We start from the raw sequence: 21,139 nt of genomic DNA on the forward strand, positions 1-21,139 counted from the left end.
AGTCAGGCCAGGGCCCTTGGGACCCAAAGGGAGGAGGTGCGGCAACTGGACATCCACTCAGAAATCTCAGAGACTGTCCTCTCCCTCCGAGTCCCCTTTGCCTGTATCACCCTCAGCCTCATCCTCTGCCACTACAGAGGGAGCTGCTGGCCCACAGGAGGACAGTCAAAGCAAGCCAAGGCCCTCCAGGCCTTGGCTCTCTAGAGGACGCATGCCGAAGTCATCAGAGGCAACAGGGCCAACCACTGCACAGACTTGCTCCACCCCTGCTGTGGATGTCAGGGCAGCACCTAGAAGAAGTGGTAGCCTTGAAAAGGCAAGAAATTTTGATTACAAGTGCTTGCATAGGTGAACATATCTTGTCACTGTATAATATAAAAATATATTCACTTTCACTGAATGATGTGTAACGTTGTCTTTTAGCTTTATTTGCAGGCTTTACAAGTCCTCCCCCTGCATCCCCCCATATCCACCACCACCCCCCCTCAGCCCCTGCACTAGCAGTTCAGCTGTATGCAGCCGGACCAGGAGTGAATCAAAAGGGAGAAGTGTGTATGTGGCAAGGCCTTTCAGACCCTCATGCAAGCACTCGCCCACGCACATGGAGCCTTCATCCATCACACTCATCCCACTGTCCCGAACATTTTCAATGCTGCCTGCTGGAGTTCCCTTTCAGTTGTCCATCTGAGCTGACCTGCATCTCTGTCCACCCACTGTCTGCACTCCCACGCAGCACCTGTGCCCATCCAACATAAGGCTCCGCTCACTTTTGACTTGTGCAAAATGGCTGTTGTAAAGTTTCTCATAAGCCCCCCTGTCCTTCCCCTCCCCCCCGTTATCCATGTTCTTTCCCCCATCACAGTGCATCCCCCCAGCATCATCTTCCACCTCCCCACTGTTACCCAATAGCCCGAACCCTTCTCCTTCACGAATATCCATGTGAACGTACATGTTCCCTAACTTTGAGAAAATCCCACCCCCATCCACATTGCCCTCCCCAATCTCCTCCTTCCCACCCCCAGAGTCTGTGTTGCCTCCTTGTCCCCACCAACCACCCTCACCGCTCCTTCTACCGGTACCATCGCACCCTCACCCTCCCACCCTACCGACTCCATCTGCCCCCTCTCACACTCACCATTCCATCCTACCATGCCCACCCTGAGTTCACTCCCCAGGAGGCTCACATTGATTCCACAGACTCTTCCTTTGCATGTTCACCTGGACATTTCACCCCCCTTTGCATCTTCCTCCCCCTTTATACCTTCCCCCCTCCTCACACCTTCCCTCCTCCGTACATCTTCCCCCTCTCCATACACCTTCTTCCCCTCCTTACACCTTCCTTCCCACTTACACCTTCACTCCCCCCCACCCCTACAACTTCACCCCATCCACATCTTTGCCCCCCTCCCAACTTCACGCCCCCAACACCTTCGCCCCCTCCCAACATCACCCTTCTCCCTAACACCTTCCCCAACCGCCCCCAACTTCAGCCACCCCACCCCCCCATGGGTACACCTTCCTCTCTTACTCACAACAGGACCTTCCTCTTCCCACCTCCCCCACTTTGCTGCTCAACTGTACCCGCCCATGGCGAAGTCCCTCGAAGACGGTGCGAGCCCTTGGCAAAGTCTCTGAAGATCCGAAGTGAGTCCAAAGCATCATTGAAGTCCATGAAGATCCAAAGCCTCAGTGAAATCGAAGCTGCTGCACCCACCTTCTGAGAGCTGCTTTGCAGCAGAACTATGTGCATGAGGATCCACCCACGGTACGATGCACGTTTTCATGCAGGACATGGTAGCTGTAGGCCTCCAGCATCTTCTTCTCCTTGGACGTCCATGATCTGAGCAAGGCCCTAAACATAAGTTCCAATTTTTGCACGTCACACCGGTCTAGACGTGTTCTGGACCGGCATGTTTTCCTGCCGACGTAATGGTAAATTGGGCATTGGGGGGGTGATTCCAGTCAGGCCTTACTTTACATCCTATTAGCGGGATGCACATTGGTTTCACGCCAGCCTCCAGCGGGATTCATGATCCACCATGGAAGAAACCATCGGCTGATCCCACTGTGATTTCATGCCAGCGTGAAACCAATTTCTGTCCCTCCCAGTGAATTCCCCCCTGCCCCCCCCCCCCCCCCCCCCCACCGACCCCCCCCCACCCACCCACCATGACACCCGTTGCAAACGGGAATGGAAAATCCTGGCCTGTGTTTATTGGGTTTGGAGGTGGATGTTTGTAATGTGTGTCTCTGTAAATAAACACTTATAAGTGTGTAAAAATTGGGCTCCAGTTATTTCCTTCACTGCCTGGCTATCTAGACTGTAAGACTGTGGCAGGGCTGAAAATTTGAAGCTGACCTTACGTTCACACCTTAATGTCTTTCCTACATCCCACTTCACCCTTATCCTACAATGCTTTCTGAGCTGTGTCATGATCCTGCACCAGACCCCCAAATATATGGTAAGATCCAGTTAGGGACCAATAATGTTTTGATTAAAGTAGACAAGGTTTGAGATTCAAGACACTTGCTAAGAGAATAAAGCCACAAGGTCCCATGGGTGTTGAACAAACAAAAATAAACTTTACTATACAAGGTCAGAAAGATATAACAATTTACAGTATCTATCTTATATTCTAACATGCAGGGTTGATATGAGGTACATGAGAATTAACAGGCAAACTATGGTTGAACACACCACACTGCACAATAAATGGCAGATGCGACCAAGACAGATGCCACGGATTTCTCAATAAACCACCCAGACGTTAGTAAACACTGCAAGTTGACCAATCTTCGTGAAACTCTATCTCTCTCATGAGGGATTCTAGTCTTCCCCCTCAAAGATCTCATCTTGGAATTCTCTCCAAAAGTCAATCCAACTCGAATGGCATCAATGTCGGCCCACCTCGTAGCGTTTCAATCTCGTCTCCCAAGATTCCATTTATCTGGATTCCTGAGTCTGCACTTCAGCACCAACTCACAAGCACAACTTCAGCTCTTTGGCTGCGCTAAGCAGAACACTACTGCTCCAAAGGGGTACCTTCGCTCCAACAGCCTACAGCATGGAGTCACTAACCTTCTGCTGTCTTTTTAGATCTTCAGGACTTCTCCTGAGTCCTCTTCGATTGCCAAGGCTTCTCCTGAGCCCTCACAACTTAAAGTCTGCCAACCGCAGCTCTTTTTCTGCTTGGCGCCACTTTCTCTGCTCCTCTTTCTTATTAACTGGAACCACTCTCTGTCCCTTCTCCCTTTTGTACTCCCATTTTGGTCACATGATCCCATTTTCCTGCTGTTTTCTTTATGCACAGGTGCACTGGGCCCGTCCTTGGCCAAAGAACTACAAAATGAAGGATTGAGCGCACATGCACAAAACTCCTGAGACCCGTCGGGACTTAGAATTCCCGGCCCCCGTTCTCAACGAGGTAAGTTTAGATCTCATAACAGTTGGCTGTGTTTATTTGTGCCGTAACATCAGCGGGAGCACTTCCTGCAAATGCGGAGATGCAGTATATCTCTCTCAGAGTCTGTGACCGTTTAAAGCGAGAGAAGTTTTTAACTGCAGCTCTGCTTTCTGTCACTGAATTATGCATTTTTTTTTTGCAAGCTGGTGTCTTATAACTGTCTATTTCACAGTTATAATTCCGCAACAAAAATCAGAGCTGCACTTAAAAGCATCTCTCATTTTAAGCAGTCACTGACTCGGTGCCAGACAGATTGAGACTGCATCTGCACATTCTACTAATATATCTTCCTTCAGTGTTTTGAACAAAAAATAAATAATAAATAAGAAATATTAAATATAAAAATCATCTCACAACATGGGGCTTTGAAAAATAAAAACAGGAAGTGCTGGAAAAGCTCAGCAGGTTTGACAGCATCTGTGGAGAGAGTAACAGAGTTAGCGTTCTTAATGTTCTGAGTCCAATATGGCACTTCTTTGGAACTGAAGAGAGGTAATGATTTGATGGGTTTTATGTGGCTGAAAAGGAGGGGGGAGGGTCGGATGGAACAAAAAGGAGGGCCAGGTATAGGTTAGAGGGCAGGGGAGATTAAATGACAAAGATGTCATGGAGCAAAAGGCAAAGATAGTGGAAATGACAGTAGTAAAGGAATAAAGCATTGGTCTGAGTAAGTGTTAATAGCAGAATAAAGGTCAGTGTTGTGTGAAGGCAAAACATGAGAACAAGATACAGATTGGCACTAGGGGAAAAAGATACAAAATGGAGGGCTTGAGAACATGACCCTGGGATCAAGATCCCCACTAACTACCAACTGAGCTAGCCAGGTTGTACTGGAACTTGCTCCACAAAATCTTTCCAACACAGCCCCTCAGAAATGCTATGCCAGGAAGTAACCAAGGAATTGCATAATTAAGTGTAATTTGTATTAATATTTCAGGATTTTTAGTTTTTTTTTTTCAGATTTGCACAGAAAGAACTTCACTGGTGAAATTACCCACTGTTGCTGGATAGCAGTTGGGCAGGCACGGCGTCCACAGTTCGTGGTGAGCAAGCATGCGCAATCATTCCTGATGCCTTTCCGGTTGTGGCAGGAGTCACAGTGTTCTGATTTACAAGGTGTAAGCATGTACTTCTTGGTTTCCACTCCTCCTCCTCCTCTCACCACAGCCCAACCCTTGTGACTTTGTCCTTTCAGACATCAAAGAACTGCAACCTGATCAGGCAGTAGTGGAAGAGCAGGAAGAGGGTGATGAAGAAGAAATACCATGGCTCGCTCTCACATTCATTGCCACCAGGTGAGATACTGTACACTGCATGTACTTTAAAGAGTAGCTTAGAGGAGGGATTTGCACATGGTGACACCCTACAGCCATAGGGGTCATGGGTGATACACTGCCAGCTCACCAGAGAGCACAAAGGACTCAGATGAGGACTTTGATGGGGTGGACTTCACTCACTGATGGGATGGGTTCACTCACTGAAATGCTTTCTGCATTGGTGGATCTGCCAGCAAGCCTGCGGTCGATGTCAATAATGGAGCCCAGCACAATCTTGGCACAGGACTTTGTACAGAGCTTGGATCCCATCCTCTCCAATTTGGAAGTGATAGCCAACTCCTTGAGAACACCTGCAGACCCATCCATCATGCAGCTTCTAAGGCTGATATTCGAGCTTTCATTGCAGAACAAGCAGAAGCCAACCAATGTCTGGATGTTGCAGTGGAAGCTTATTAGCAATAAATTAATAATATTCAAAATAAAAGTGGAAACTTTAATCACATACAGCTTCCTTTAGGCTCAGGTGATGCCAGGAGCCTGTGTCTGCCGACGAGGCTGGAATGGGTTGAGCTTTCACTGGCACAAAGTGCACCCATGCCTGCTGCACATTCCTCATTTAGCGTCATCTGTCTGTTAGCCTGTCTCTCACTGCGTTGAGGTCATGCAAGCTCAGATTTCTGCCATCATAGCCACGGATACCAATGTTCAAAGGGAGCTTACACAGTTTCACAGCAATCTAGCAATTTGTCCTTGAACACGTTGCTTGGATTGTTGACGCTCCACTTTGGGGAGTGGCAGCAGCATTATAGAGCACCAACCCACTGTCATCTCTCAGGGCTAATAGCTTTCATTCACCCACCACTCCACTCCGCCGGTGCCCTTTCTGTTGCCTGTCAGTCCATGCCGAGGTGCTCCGGTCTGAAGCCTCCTAGGTCAGAGGTACCCGAGGTCATCCTCCAAGGCCAACTGCAGTGTCTCCTAGTGAAATTCAGCAATGTTCCACGCTGTGTAGGAGCACTAGGAGGGATGAAGGCATGTGGAAGTCAGACATTAAAGGAATGCACAGGGTGAATAGTTGACTCTTGTATGGAATATCGGATGGTTTGATTGATTAAGTTGGTTTGGAATATTTGTTTTGTAGTGGGTTATATTTTAGCATTGTGGCCAACTGTGATGGTTAGTAACAGAGGGAAGGTGGGAGACTATTATACAATGGGGAATTGGGGTTGCGTTTCAGGTACTGCAGAGATGAGCCGACCACAGACAGCCCAGCCAGAAAAGGGTTGTGTTGATTGCCTCCTGCATTCCTCCTCATCCTTAGCAGTTCACTGTATAAATAGTGCCCTCATGATGATGATGAGGTTGTGCAGAATGCAGCAGACCGTGATGAACGTTGATCCATGCTCTGACATGTACTGCAGGCCTTTACTAGAGCAGTCCAGGCAATTTAATTATTTTTTAAGCATCGCAGTGGTCTGCTTGATCTCATTTGGCAGCATGACTGTTGTTATATACATGCTGCCCACATGTGTTTGATTTGCACAATGGAGTGATGAGCCAGGTTGCCAGCGGATAGCCTTTCTTGCCCAGTCGCCACCCCCTAGCTTATTAGTTGCTAAAATGCAGATGGTACAGTGGACTGCCACAGAATGGTGGAATCATGACTGCTGCCAGGATATTGGGCGTTGACCTGCACGATTCATTGCCTATGGTCACACACTAGGTGGACGTTGAGGGAGTGGAATCCTTTCCAGTTTTGATACATCTCAGAGTTGACATGCGGTGCCCACAGATCAACAGCAACCTGCACCATGTAATTGGATCTATTTTCATACAGAACTCAGTGCAACAGTGGATGATAAACTGAAAAAATGTTGCAAATATCACTTGCTGCAGCATGGAATAAGCGCATCGCATGAAAGGTCATGGTCAAGGTCACCTTCACAACCACTGACAATTCTGTCCATGCCCTACTCTAAGGCTGTAGGTTTGCCTGCAAAAGGTAACAGATTTCAGTGAGAACTTCCTTAATGAAACAAAAGCATCACGTACATGGTTCGTCACTGAGTTTGAGATAGGCAAATTGTTTCATGAAGACCCTGGGTGGATATGGACTCCTCCTTCCTCTTTGAGCAGCTTCTCCACTTCTGTGTCCCCTCTGCTCATTCTTCCTGTTATGCTGCAGACCAAGATGGATGGAAACTATAGCAGACATGACTGGGAACAACTGGTCTGAGCAGAACCTTTAATTTCCTGACCAAGTCCTTTGGTACCTGTTACATCACTTCCTATAGACTTCAGCAACTTTAAATAACAGTACAAACCACCGAACGTTTCTGCAAACTCAGCAACAGCCGGTAGAAAACAATCAGCAATTAACCTGAAAATAATTTATGACCCCTTTAAATTGAGCTGATGAGGGGGTTGGGGGGGGAGGTGGGGTAGGGACGGGGGTCCTTCCCATCGCTGAATGCATGGTCAGCTGTGCATGGTTAACAGGAGTGTTAGCTGAAGCTTTGAGCTCCAAAGTGGAAATGCTGGTGTCAAATTAGCATGTAACACTGATTGACAACATGATCTGCTGGCCCTGCTTACGGCAGAGAGGTGGTGGTATAGTGGTTTGGTCACTGGGCTAGTATTCCAGCGACCCAGGGTAATGCTCTGAGGACCTGAGTTTGAATCCCACCATGGCAGATGGTGAAATTTGAATCCGATGAAAATCTGGAATTGAAAAATCTGATGCTAATCATTGCAGATTGTTGTAAAAATCCATCTGGTTCACTAATGTCCTTTAGAGAAGGAAATCTGCTGTCCTTATCTGGCTTACATGTGACTCCAGGCCCACAGCAATGTGGTTGACTCAGACTATACACTGCCCAAGATGGCACAGGGAAACTTCCTGCCTTTGGTGTGAGCTCCATGTGTTAGATCTCACATTTTGTCCTAAATACTGAGTGAATTTCTGAAGAGGTTCACCACTTGTCCAATTTAACTGGAATATCAAGGAAGAGCTGCAGGGACCCTCAGCTGCTTCTCTCAGGGACCCTGGAAAATTGGCATAAGCGGCATTTATACTGTTTTTCCTGGAGTTTCTGCAATTTATTTTGCTGCAGCTCTGTAGACAAGCAGGACAACCTCCAGTAGGAGTGCACTCTACAGCCAAGAATACATCAGCACAGTGGAATGATGAGTCTGAGTGTCATGAGCTACCCCACCCCTGCCATATATGGAACCCCCAGGCAAACCTTTCAGCCATTCAGCAACCAATTAGTTGTCAACATGGTTCTCATCCCTCTAAAAAGGCAGGAACCTGCTCCCAAAAATTGTCAGCTATCGGAGGGCCGGCAGCTCAGCAGTACCACTGAGAGTGGTGGCCACTGTTGGAACTGCATCTAGCAGTGAGGACACCATGGTAATAGGCCGCCCAGGTGGTACGTGGGGTCTTGGGTTACGGGACCAGTCAGACAGGCTCTAGTGAGGTTGAGGGTGCTAGTGGTGTGTGGAGCGGGGATGCTGGTGAGGGTTTGGGGGGCGCTGGAAGGGGAGTTTGCCGCGGTTCTGGCCATGATAATCGGAAGGGGGGGGGGGCCACCCCGTGGGCTACCGAGTGCTCGATTAGGACGCATCGCTCAAGCTCTCAGGGAGGGCACCACAGCTTAATTGGTGTCTGAGCTGGAGGGCTGAACTCTACCTTCCACAAAGGTGATAAAATACCATGCCAGCAGGTGGCGATGGGCACTCCAACGCCCAGCCTTCCCTCGCCATTTTGTGTCACCACTCCTGCCAAATCCCCTGCCCCCAGCCTGCCCAGAGGGGTGGTAAAATCCAGCCCGATAAGTTTCTTTCACACTTTTCTGCGAGACCTTTCCAGACTTTCCTGCTTAAAGAGAAATAACTCCCATTAGAATAGCAAAGAATTCCTGCAGTATTCTAAGAAATGCTTTTATTTGAATAGTTTAGTTTGGCATTTGAGAACTTCCTTCTTAAGTAACCAACGCTGACTCACAAGAATTAGATTTTTTTTGTATTCAATGGATTTCGGATTGATATTCACATCCAAGCTAACCAGCCAGGTTTTCACACATTACCAATTTAAATTGTCGCAGGAAGTGGTGCTCAATCTGACTGCCAAGCACATATGTTAAATGTCAAAAATCAGACAGTATGAGCAAAGAGGGAAAAACATCCAACAGACTATAAATCAGATTTATTGAAATCCTTCACGTTTTGAATTAAACCAGTGATTTTTAGTTATAGAACTGCTACAGTTAAGTCGCCAACACAAACATGTCGCCACTCAGACTCTATTACCAGTTGCACTATAAGTTATAACAGCAGCACTGCTGGTTTGTGAGATTTCCTGCAGCTATTCCTGAGCTTTTTTACATGTCCATTAAACGAGTACTGAAATATGGTTTGCTTTCCCCATTCGCAACAAAGGTTGGGCAAACTACTGAGCTCTGCAACTCCATCTAAGGATATCCATTTCCACCCTCATTCCTTTCCCCTGGTCTCCTTTACTTCACTGTTTAAGACCCTCTGCCTCTAACAGTATGCATATTTTTGCTTAATCTGTAATATAAAGCTAGAAGTTATAGCTGCCAATCCTAGAGAACATTATTCATCTCTCATTCTTGGGCTCTGTTGGCAGATCAACAATCACTCCCTGTCTTCCCTAAATGTCCGCTTATTTGTGAAGAAAGCGTTTACTGTCCATGATCTCACTGTGACTGATTGGTCAGTGGCTGCACCGTGTCCCTTACCAAAGCCTATTTACCTTACTTGCCACACCTTCTGCACTCAAAGTAGAGTGATGGTGCTGTGGATCTTATCACTATACTTGCACTCTTCCAGTTCTGGCCTCTTGCACATCTCCAATTTCCATTGTTCCACCATTGACAGCTGTGCCTTCAACTGCCTAGGCCTCAAGCACTGGAATTCATTTCTAAAACCTCTCTACTTCTCTCTGCTCCTTGAAGATGCTCCTGAAAACTTACCTCTTTGACCAAGCTTTTGGTCTGCTGCCCTAATATCTCATGTGGCTCGGTGTCAAATCTTCTTAAAGGCTCAACATAAAGGTAAGTTAGTGTTGTACCTTTTATAATTTTATGAGCAATATCATCTTTATGGATTGGTTCTATAACTGTGTATTACAGGTGGAACTGAAATGGGTAATTAAATAGCCGAAGTGTTCCTCTGCTCTTCACTTTTTCCGCAGCTACCTGGTGCTGGCCTGCTTTCTGATGGCTTAAGTGCCATGACTGGACGGCATGAGGACTTGTCAACCTGCTCCATGACCTTCGACATATTTTTCTTAGTTCTCAAAACCCTCATACATTTGTTACATGTAATTAATTTTCTAAAATAGTGCCCTAACTTCAAACAAAGATTACCCTTTTAATCAGCTTTTGTGTACAGATGTATAATGTAATATAATATAATGAGTCAGTTACCAACAGTCTACAATTACTAACTATGTACTTAGGGCACAGATAGTTCAATTGGGATTCTACCAATTGCAGTGCTTTGCACTGGATGGTCAATTAGGATGGGCAAGTATGGAGCTTTACTAAGATTGGTAAACATGATCCTCTTAATATGCACACATGAGGTGATGCAGTTTCTTTTTTAGAGACAAACATACGCAAACAAACACAAAAAACAATGTAATGAGAAGGAATTGCAACTATGCAATCATGTTAAAGCAACTCCAATGGGATCATTGGCTTTTATTCTGGGCTGCTTTTCAGCTGTTCATTATTTTTGAATTGACAGCATTTGTGAGTTTTATATGCTGTTGGGTGATCAAGGACATGCAACACTCAGCATGTAATTGATAGCAGTGGGCATGGATTCCTCCCACACAGAAACATGGAACAGATACTAGGTCCCAGTAGTGGATTGCTGTGCCTTGAATCCCTGACATTGAACAAACTTCAATACACAATTCCTAATGGCAATGACTAACCGCCCCACTCCGCCCCTACCTGTCTTGCCTCATCTTATTTGCTGCTGAAACTCATATCTACATCTTTGTTACCTCGAGACTATTCTGATATTATCTAATATTACAACAGTGACTACACTTCAAAAGTACGTAATTGGCCGTAAAGCATTTTGAGACATCTTGTGGTCGTGTAAAGGCAAATGCAAGTCTTTCTTTTCTTTTTTTTGACCCCTGGTCAGTCTCTCACCTTGCATCATCCATATATTTGAAGTCACCAAAATCTCTGGGTGGTTTATAACTTGCAACAACTTCCATTTATCCTCATCTCTGTGCGTACTGACCCAGACTCGCCAGCTTCAATTTTAAAATTCTCACCTTTGTTTTCAAATTCCTCCATGACCTTGCCCCTCTCTATCTCCGCAACCTTCTTCAATTTCGTAAATCCTCCCAGATATCTACACGCCTCCAATCTGGCCTCCAGTGCAATCCCGATTTAAACCGCTCCACCACTGGTAGCTGTGACTTCAGCTGCCAAGGCCCTAAACTCTGGATTTCTCTCCCTCCTTAAACATTCTTTGACCAAGATTTTGGCCGTGTCCTAACATCTCCTAATATGGCTTGGTGGCAAATTTTGTTTTATGACAAAGGCAAAATACTGCGGATGCTGGAAATCTGAAACAAAGACAAAAAATGCTGGAAAAACTCAGCAGATCTGACAGTGGAGAGAAAGATAGAGTTAATGTTTCAAGTACCACTGCTATTAACAACCCTATGACCTTTTGTTTATGACATCTTTCGCAATCTCTCCTTTGCCTCCACCTATCGCTGGCCTTCTATCCAGCTTCATTTGTTCCACCCCCCCTTAAACAGTATAAATTTCACCACATTTCTACTTCCCTTTAGCTCTAAAGAAGAGTCATATGGACTTGAAACGGGAGAGCATGGAAAAACCGCTAACTCCTGACGAACTAACTAAGGCCCTTGAGTCCTTCGAGAAGAGTAAAAATCCCGGAAGCGACGGCTTGCCGGCGGAGTTGTATTCGGCTCTGTGGGACTGGATCGGCCCAGACCTGCTAGAAGTGTACAAGAGTATGCTCCTGGCCGGCAGTATGTCAGAATCCATGAGGAAAGGCATTATCACCCTCATCTACAGCACAAGGGGGGAAGGGAGGAAATTAGAAATTGGCGACCCATTTCACTGTTGAATGTGGACTATAAGATTCTGTCCAAGGTCATCGCCAATCGGGTCAAATCCGCTCTGGAATTGGTGACCAGACCTGCACTGTGCCGGGCAGGAAGATCTCTGACAGCCTTGCGCTGCTCAGGGATACGATTGCCTATGTACAGGACAGGGGTGTGGATACCTGCCTCATCAGCTTGGATCAGGAGAAGGCCTTTGACAGAATATCGCACACCTACATGGTGGATGTGCTCTCCAAAATGGGGTTTGGGGAGGAGGGAATTCGAAATTGGATCCAACTGCTCTACACTAACATCAGTAGCGCAGTCTCAATCAATGGGTGGGAAACAGATAGCTTTCCGATTAAATCTGGAGTCAGGCAGGGCTGTCCTCTCTCGCCTGTTCTTTTTGTGTGTTGCATAGAACCCTTTGCTGAGTCCATCAGGAAGGATCCGGGCATAAGAGGAGTGACGATCCCATGCAGTGGAGGCACTCAGGTCAAAGCCTCCCTGTACATGGATGATGTCGCCGTCTTCTGCTCGGATCTGCTGTCGGTGCACAGACTGATCCACATCTGCGACCAGTTTGAACTGGCCTCGGGAGCCAAGGTAAATCGTGGGAAGAGCGAGGCCATGTTCTTTGGGAACTGGGAAGACCGATCCTTTGTCCCCTTCACTGTCAGGGCTGACGGCCTGAAGGTGCTGGGGATATGGTTCGGAGGGACCAGGGCATGCGTTAGAAACTGGAAGGAGCGAGTGTCTATGGTGAAAAGGAAACTGGGCATGTGGGAGCGACGCTCCCTCTCCATTGCGGGTAAGAACCTGGTCATCAGGTGTGAGGCACTCTCGCTGTTGCAGGTCTGGCCCATTCCACACTCCTGCGTGGTGGCGATCACTCGAGCCATCTTCCGCTTTATCTGGAGGTCAAAAATGGATCGTGTCCGCAGGGAGGCGATGTACAAGCCTTTCGATAAAGGGGGAAAAAACATGCCCAACATCGCCCTCATACTGATGGCCACCTTTGTGTGTGGCTGCATCAAGCGGTGCGTAGACCCTCAGTACGCAAACACCAAGTGTCACTACGTGCTGAGGTTCTACCTGTCCCCGGTGTTGCGAAGGATAGGTCTGGCCACGCTGCCGCGGAACGCTCCAAGTAGTTGGACAATGCCGTACCACCTGTCCCTCGTGGAAAAATTTATGCAGAAAAACACCTTTGACCACAAGTCCATCAGGCAGTGGTCGGCACGTAACGTCTTAGAGGCCCTGAGGGAAAAGGAGAGGGTGGATCCTGTGGGATGGTACCCCGAGCAGACTGTCAAAGTCATTTGGCAGAATGCCTCATCACCAGAACTTTCCAACAAGCACCAAGACGTGGCTTGGCTGGTGGTGAGAAAGGCCCTCCCCGTCAGATCCTTCCTACACGCCAGGAGTCTCACCCCCTCTGCACGTTGCCCTCGAGGTGGCTGTGGTGGGGAAGAGACCGTTGTTCACCTCCTTGTGGATTGTGCCTTTGCAAAGAAGGTCTGGAGAGAGATGCAGTGGTTGCTGTCGAGGTTCATCCCGAGCAGTTCTGTGACACAGGACTCTGTGCTCTAAGGGCTGTTCCCAGGGACACACACCGAGACAAACATCAACTGCAGCTGGAGGATCATCAACTCGGTGAAAGACGCTCTTTGGTCTGCCCGAAACTTGTTGGTCTTCCAGCGCAAAGAGTTGTCCCCGACCGAGTGTGGCAGACTGGCACATTCCAAAGTCCAGGACTACGTGCTGAGGGACGCACTAAAGCTTGGGGCAGCCGCCGCAAAGGCGCAATGGGGAAGGGTCGCTGTCTAAGACCTTTCTGCCACAGGGCACCAAGGGACTGGGAACTGTTTAAATCCCCTCGGGCTGTACAGCTCAAAATGAAAGGCTGTAAATGATTGTAATGTTGTTTGTACTGATGCACCTGGTGATACATTTTGTATAAGTTGAACCTGATTGTACCTTTGTAATGGTGTTTTTGAAATGGTTTGGAATGTGGTTGAAGATATTTTATGAATAAAGTGTATTTTTGCAAAAAAAAAGTTAACTTTGTTTTATTACATTGCTGTGAAGTGCCTTGGATGTTTTACTAGGTTAAAAATGCTATATAAATGCAAGTTACTGTCGTTCTTGATAGTGTTACTCAGAAGCTTATTAGCAACAAAACCTGGAAAAGAGGATTTTATTCATTTCGAAATGCCAGTTTAAAATAACTAAAAGAAAATAAACGATGTAAAATAATTGATCAGTTACTTCTTAGGTTTTTGTTTCGTTGGGGTAGGGTGGAGACAATTTAAATAAACAGACAGAAACATGAATTAAGTGTGTGTGTGTGTGTTTGGGGGTTGGGGAACGTTGCCTACCCGGCCCTGTATGTCGGGGCTGCAGCAGCCGCGGATCCGCCCGGACGGTTTGGCGCGGGGACCGGGCGGGTTTGCTGATGTGGGGGTAGGTGTGCGGGTGATTGTGTTCCCCCGGCTCGGCCTCCCTGTAATGATGCGCGGGTCGGTGTTGTCGGTGCTCAGCCGCTTCTCTCAGGAGTACGCGGCGGGGACTCCGCTCCGGCTGAAGCTGCTGGACTCGTACCTGCTGTACATGGCGCTGAGCGGAGTAGCTCAGTTCCTTTACTGTGCGCTGGTCGGTACTTTCCCCTTCAACTCCTTCCTGTCCGGATTCATCGCCTGTGTGGGGGCCTTCGTGCTGGCAGGTGAGGCCCGGGCGGGAGGGCCCGAATTGTTGTAGGCCTGGGGCTCGGGCTGTACAGGGAGGGGAGGCGAGTTCTCTCATGCCCCGTGGAAGGGGCTGTCCCATTGTAGACCCCATGGAAAATCTGGGCCAAGTCAAGGCCGGGGTGGGTGTGAGGGTGAGGGTGGGGGTGGTCGTTGCCACTGGGAACTGCGAGTGTTGGGTGTTGGGGATATGAGAACCTGTCGACTGGTCTCTGTTGGGTGGGTGAGGGGGAAGTTGATGGTTTGTTCCTGTTGGAAAGTCAAATTCAATATCCAGTTAATTGTGCCTTACAGCTGAAGGTGACAGAATGACCTGATTGTTGTCAGTTGGTATTTTATCTTTCTGACTTTTGGGCCATCACCTGTTAATGCATTTCCTCGTTTTGTGTGTTGATTGCTTCAGGTGAAATAGGTCTTGGTTGTCGTCTTAATATTTGTCATCCAGTGAGGTTGGTTTAAACTGTGCAGAGTGCATGGTTTCTTGATCATAAACTGAGCTGATGGTTATGTATTTCTATGTGTATGTGGTAGAGCATTGCAGTGTTTGTCATTAATTACTTACTTTTGGTTTCCCTCTGCTACCACAGTTTGCTTGCGGATACAGATCAACCCTCAGAACAAAGGAGATTTCATTGGCATCTCACCTGAGCGAGCATTTGCAGACTTCCTCTTTGCCAGCACCATTCTTCATCTAGTGGTGATCAACTTCATAGGTTGAGTGTACACATTGGTGAGTATCTTTTGTCACTGTCTTTTGAGGTTATATTTTTCTAATGGTCTTCAGATGAAATTTTCTAATGTATTAGAGGTAAAATCATGCTGAGATTAGGTTGCCCTAACTCAGTAATGAGAGTGGGTGAGGGGAAATTAACTATCCTTTTACCTCTGGTACTGTCCATACAGAAGAGAGAAAGGTGTTCTTTTTAACTCCCCTTAAAATGTATGTAAATAATGAAAAATGCAGTAAAGAGATGAGAATCTTTTTATGTAGCAAGTTGTTATAATCTGGAAAAATCTGCCTGAAAGTGTGTTGGAAGCAACATAATTTGTACCTTTCTAAAGAGGATTGCATATGTACTTGAAGACATTTGCAGGGTTATGGGGGTGGGGGTAAAGCAAGGTAACGGGAGTAACTGAATTGCTTTTTCAAAGGATGAGCACTGAGACATGATGGACCAAATGGCCACCTATGCTATAAGATTCTATGAATTTGGGCTGATCTCAGCCCTTTCCTGATAGTGGTACGAGACTGTACATAGTTTTCTACGTATAATTTTTTAACGGTCTCAACACTGATGCTATTGGGGCAGCATAGAGGAAGCTCAATGTTGACACTGTTTACAAACATTGTGACATGTTGCCCTGAGTACTTGGACTCACCTGATTAATGAAATGATTATGCATATTCTTTCATTCAGTTGGGTCATACACTGAATTCTTTTGGTAACTAAAACATGCGTAACTGTCAAAGTGGTTTAGGGTTCAGATCAAGTAGCAGTATAACTTCACAACAACAAATTATTTATAAAGGACTTTTAAAACTAAACGTGTCCAGGCGCTTCACAGCATTATAAAGCAAAATTAGACACTGAGCCATATAAGGTGATGATAGCCAAACCCTTGGTGAAAGAAGTAGGTTTTGAAGACCATGTTGAAGGAAGAGAGGGAGAGTCAGAGAGGTTTAAGGAGGGAATTCCAGAGCTTGGAGTCTAAGCAGCTGAAGGCACAGCCACCAATGTCGGAACATTTTAAAAAATCTTTTCATGGGATGTGGGTGTCTCTGGCAAGGCCAGCATTTGTTACACGTCCTTAATTTCCCTTTGGAAGGCGGTGGTGAACTGTTGCATTGAAGCACTGCAGTGAATCTGGTGCAGATACACTCATGGTGCTGCTGAGAAAAGGGTTTCAGGATTTTGGCCCAGCAACATTGTAAGAACGGCGATATAGTTCCAAGTCAGGATGGTGTGTGGCTTGATGAGGAACTTGCAGGTGGTGGTGTTCCCTTGCTTCTGTTGCCATTGTCCTTCTAGGTGGTAGAGGTCGCGGTTTTGGAAGATGCTGTGAAAGAACCCTTGGTGATTTGCTGCAGTGCATCTTGCAGATGGTACACACTGCTGCCACTGTGCGTCGATGGTGGAGTGAGTGAATGTTTAAGTTGGTGGATGGGATGCTGATCAAACAGGCTTCTTTGTCCTGGATGGTAGCAAGCTTCTTGACTGGTGCTGGAGCTACACTCATCTAGACAAATGGAGAGCAATCTTTCACACTTCTGGTTTTTGCCTTGCAGATGGTGGACAGGCTTTGGGGAGACAGGAGGTGAGTTACTTGCCTCAGAATTCCCAGCCTCTGACCTGCTCTTATTGCCACAGTTTTATATGGCAAGTACAGTTTAGTTTTTGTCAGTGGTAACCACCAGGATGTTAATAATGGGAGATTCATTGATGCTAATGCTATTGAATGTCAAGGGGAGATGGTTAGATTCTCTGTTGGTAGAGATGGTCATTGCCTGGCACTTAAGTGGCAAGTAATATTCGCACCACATATCAGCCTGAGTGTTGATAGGTCTTGCTGCATATTGGCATGGACTGCTTCAGTATCATTGCACAACCATTAGCGAACACCCTCATTTCTGACCTTATGATGAGGCAAGGTCATTGATAAAGCAGCTGAAGATGGTTGGGTCTTGGATTCTACCCTGATAAACTTCTGCAGTGATGTCCTGGAACTGAGATGATTGACTTCCAACAACCACAACCATCTTCCTTAGTATTAGATATGACTCCAACCAGTGAAGAGTTTTCTCCCTGATTCCCATTGACTTCAGTTTTGCCAGGGTTCTTTGATGCCACACTCGGTCAAATGCTGCCTTGACGTTAAGGGCAGTCACTCTCACCTCACCTCTTGAGTTCAGCTCTTTTGTCCATGTTTGGACCAAGATTGTAATGATGCCTGGAGCTGAGTGGTCCTGGCGGAACCCAAACTGGGCATCAGTGAGCAGGCTATTGCTAAGTAAGTGCCGCTTGATAGCACTGTCAACATCAATTTCCATCACTTTACTCGAGAGGTTGATGGGGCTGTAATTGGCTGGACTGGATTTGTCCTGCTTTTTGTGGGCAGGACATAACTCGGCAATTTTCCAGATTGTCAGGTAGATGTGTGCTGTAGTGTTGTAGCTGTATTAGAACAGCTTGGCTAGGGTGTGGCTAGTTCTGGACCACAAGTCTTCAGTAGTTTTGCCGGGATGTTGTCAGGGCCCATAGTCTTTGTACTATCCAGTGCCTTCAATTGTGTCTTGATATCATGCTTTTGGACATCCTGAGGTATTGAGGTGCTGTATAAATGCCACGTGTTATCTTCTTTATATGGTTGACTGTTAATGCTCTACCAATGGTCAACACTGTTTTGCTAGCACAGCCCACATCAAAAAAAAGCCCCTCAAACTCACAAACTAAGAGAGCCCCACCATAAATACTCACCCTTTTGTACACCAGGTCACTCACCACCACTCTGCCCATAAAAATGCACCTCCCTGACTCCAAATTCGCTGCACGAAATAAGAGATTGCTATCATGTGGAGTGAATAGAATTGGCTCAAGACCGGCACCTGTGATACTGGTGGCCTCAGGAGGAGGCTGAGTTGGATTAAAATATCAGGGATGGTCAAGAGGTCAGAATAAGATCGGTGCAGATATCTCGGAAGGTTGTGAGATTGGAAGACATTAAAGAGATAGGGGGCGAGAAATTTAAAATCAAGGTGTTTCTTGACAATATAGGTGAGCATAGGACTGATAGGTAAGTGTAACTTGGTGTGAATAAGGGCGTGCATTTTGAGTGAATTCCAAATTTATGGAGGGTAGAATGTGGGAGGCAGGCCAGGAGTGCATTGGAGTAGTCAAGTTGGAAGAATTATTACCACGCTCTGATATCCTGAGGTGGGAGACGCCATCCAGGAAGCTGTCTCATAACGGTACAAGTTCAGTCTGTGGTATTTCCTTCCTAGACTCTTTTCTCCCAAAGTAGAAATGAATATTGCCCTGGGCAATGTTCGCATATCTTCCAGTAGCTGAGTGCTGAGCATAGACCCAGCTTGTTGGCAAATGCAGCAAAATTATTTTAGTTAATGAAAGAGATCCTGTTTCTGTGTGGGCAAGTAATGTCCACCTTAGTCATAATGTGTGGTTTGCAGCATCTGTGGTTTGAGTGGGTGATTAAGCAGTCTATCCTTTCCTCTGCAACTGCTAGTCAGGTTGTGCTACATGCTGATGATTTGTGATGCTGAGAGGTCAATCCCCTTTCTAAGGCTGAAGTACCCATTGCTAACTTGGTCGACTAACATGTTTGGAGTATTGCAGCATAAATGTATTTCCAGGCATGCTGTGCACAGTGTTTTTTGACTCTTGCTTGGCTGTCCTTCAGTGATAGTCTAATTAAAAATGTCTTGATGAGGCTGGGATCTATAATTGGCATAGTAGCAATCTCTATTTTGTGCAGGGGAGCTTGGTGTCAGGGAAGTGCATTTTTATGAGCGGGGGGGGTGGGGGTGGGGGGTGGTGACTTGGTGTGCAAAAGAGTGAATGGTTATGGTGGGGCTCTCTTAGTTTGAGAGGCATTTTTTGGGGAATGTGGGCTGTGCTAGCAAAACAGTTTTGCCCATTGGTGTGGCATTAAGAGTCAACCATGTAAAGAACTAACACTTGGCATTTATACAGCACCTCTTATGGCCTCAGGATGTCTCAAAGCATTTTATATCCAACGGAGTATTTTTTGAATTGTGGTCACTCTTGCAATATTGTAAAAATGGCAACCAATTTGCACACAGCAATGTCCCACAAATGACAATGTAATAAAGACCAGATAATCTGTTGATTCATGATAGCTAAAAGATGAACATTGGTTAGCACACTGGGAGAACTCCCCTGCTACTCTTCAAATAGTGCCATAGGATCTTTTATGTCCAGCTGAGAGGGATGACCAGATATTTGTTTATCTTCTCATTTGGAATGTAAAACTGGAGTCACAGGCAGGCCTGGTCCCTTTCTCTGAAGGACGTCAGTGTTCCGATTGAGTTTTTTGTTGCCTGCCCATGAAATACCAGGTTTTAAGAATTAATTTTCAGTCTTGCATCGATGAGATCTAAAACATGATCATGAAACATGGTTGCCAGCCTGGTGCCAAATATCATGCATTGAGGCCCCTCTATGGAAGAGTCTGTCTGTCATGGAATGGGATCATGTATTAAGTTCCATGTAGTGTGTGTTTTGAGAGGCGGTGGGAGTTCATGTATGATAGAAGTGTGTTTTGGGGGAGGGGAAGCTCTTCTTCATTGAAGGGGACAGGGAACTGTGTTTCCAATGCTGCTTAACAGTCTTGTTGAGAGAGGGTTTAAAGTATGTTAAAGCATTGTGACAGGACATTGGTTATTATTGATGACATCAGTCTACCTTTAAACTTTTTCTCTTCTCTTGTAGTCATGCAGCAGAAATAATGAGAGGAACCGAAGCTCGTATTGCCGCTGCAATGGATCTGTTTGAACTTTGTTTACACATTTTGTTTTGTTCCGTATATACATATAAAAAATAAAACATCTTTTACAAAATGGCTAATTATCTTAATTGACATTGGGAACAAAGGAAGGGTTCAGAGGATATAGACAGCTGCCTCAATTGAAGTCAGTTAAGGATTGAACTTGTGCCTTTCCTAGACTAGTGAGCCAGTTTTTCCAATTTTTTACTACCTGAGATAGGGTAGCATGCTAATACTTTAGGTACCATGCAGCTTTAACGAGGTAATAAAATGCTCCATCTCTGTAGACTTAAATTTCACTCACTAAACAGCAACAGATCAATAAATAGCTAGACACTCAGAACAAACACATGCTGCAGTTCTTTATCCAAAACTGTTCACAAAAGCATTTTTAGGGGATCTGATGTAGATGGAAACTTGTTTAAAACTTTCTGAAACTAAGTTGCATGTCCATTGCACTTCCTTTAATGACCTATTCCACTTAGCTATCCAGAAAGCATAGGTGCTGGTTGGCAGAACTTAGGAAATGTCCAATGTGTCTTAAAGCAGTTATAAAAATAGAAAGACTTAGATTTATACAGTATCTTTCATGACTTCAGATCATCCCAAAGGGCTTTGCAGCTAATGTACTTGTTCTGGATATACATGGTACTTGTAAAGGTACGTTCTTATAGCTACTAGGTAATGCCCACTACAGCAGGAGGCAAAGGGAATCTTCATCTAATAAAGATAAAACAGTTTGCAGGGTCATGTGCCAAATACTTTGATATACCCTTAATTCAAAGAACCCATTTCGTACAATTGACCACTTAGGGTGCCGTGTGCACCAATTACTTTTGATGTCAATCACTTCTTACTGTCTTTGAAGATACTAAACTTAATGAAAAACAGATACCTAGCCATACCAAATCCTGTGCTTACACCGTTAACTTCAGCTTTCTTTTAACAAAGTTCTAATTGGGATCAGAGAATGAATGGTTATATATTTGTCTCACTAGC

The 21,139-nt window shown here is 45.9% G+C and overlaps 1 protein-coding gene and 1 long non-coding RNA gene across 2 annotated transcripts; both read left to right on the top strand.

The window, feature by feature from the left end:
• The first annotated feature begins 4,408 nt into the window (after positions 1 to 4,408).
• LOC144679719 (uncharacterized) lies at positions 4,409 to 9,813 on the top strand. The gene is made up of 3 exons (XR_013576409.1): positions 4,409 to 4,507; positions 4,660 to 4,759; positions 9,664 to 9,813. It is a non-coding gene; the product is annotated as an uncharacterized LOC144679719 (long non-coding RNA).
• A 4,433-nt stretch (positions 9,814 to 14,246) lies between these two features.
• LOC144679718 (dolichyl-diphosphooligosaccharide--protein glycosyltransferase subunit DAD1-like) lies at positions 14,247 to 20,213 on the top strand. Its single transcript, XM_078540404.1, has 3 exons — positions 14,247 to 14,595; positions 15,205 to 15,347; positions 20,086 to 20,213. The coding sequence occupies exons 1-2, from the start codon at positions 14,262 to 14,264 to the stop codon at positions 15,333 to 15,335; spliced, it is 465 nt and encodes a 154-aa protein (XP_078396530.1). The 5' UTR covers positions 14,247 to 14,261; the 3' UTR covers positions 15,336 to 15,347; positions 20,086 to 20,213.
• The last annotated feature ends 926 nt before the right edge of the window (positions 20,214 to 21,139 follow it).

The sequence above is a fragment of the Cetorhinus maximus genome, chromosome 4, assembly GCF_964194155.1.
Source record: "Cetorhinus maximus chromosome 4, sCetMax3.hap1.1, whole genome shotgun sequence".
NCBI classification, from domain to species: Eukaryota; Metazoa; Chordata; class Chondrichthyes; order Lamniformes; family Cetorhinidae; genus Cetorhinus; species Cetorhinus maximus.

Excerpts from the sequence above, each read along its gene's own strand:
- LOC144679718 (XM_078540404.1), top strand. The coding sequence starts at position 14,262 with ATGTCGGGGCTGCAGCAGCCGCGGATCCGCCCGGACGGTTTGGCGCGG. Across the intron at positions 14,596-15,204 it reads GGGGGCCTTCGTGCTGGCAG|TTTGCTTGCGGATACAGATC; the intron begins GTGAGGCCCGGG and ends CTGCTACCACAG.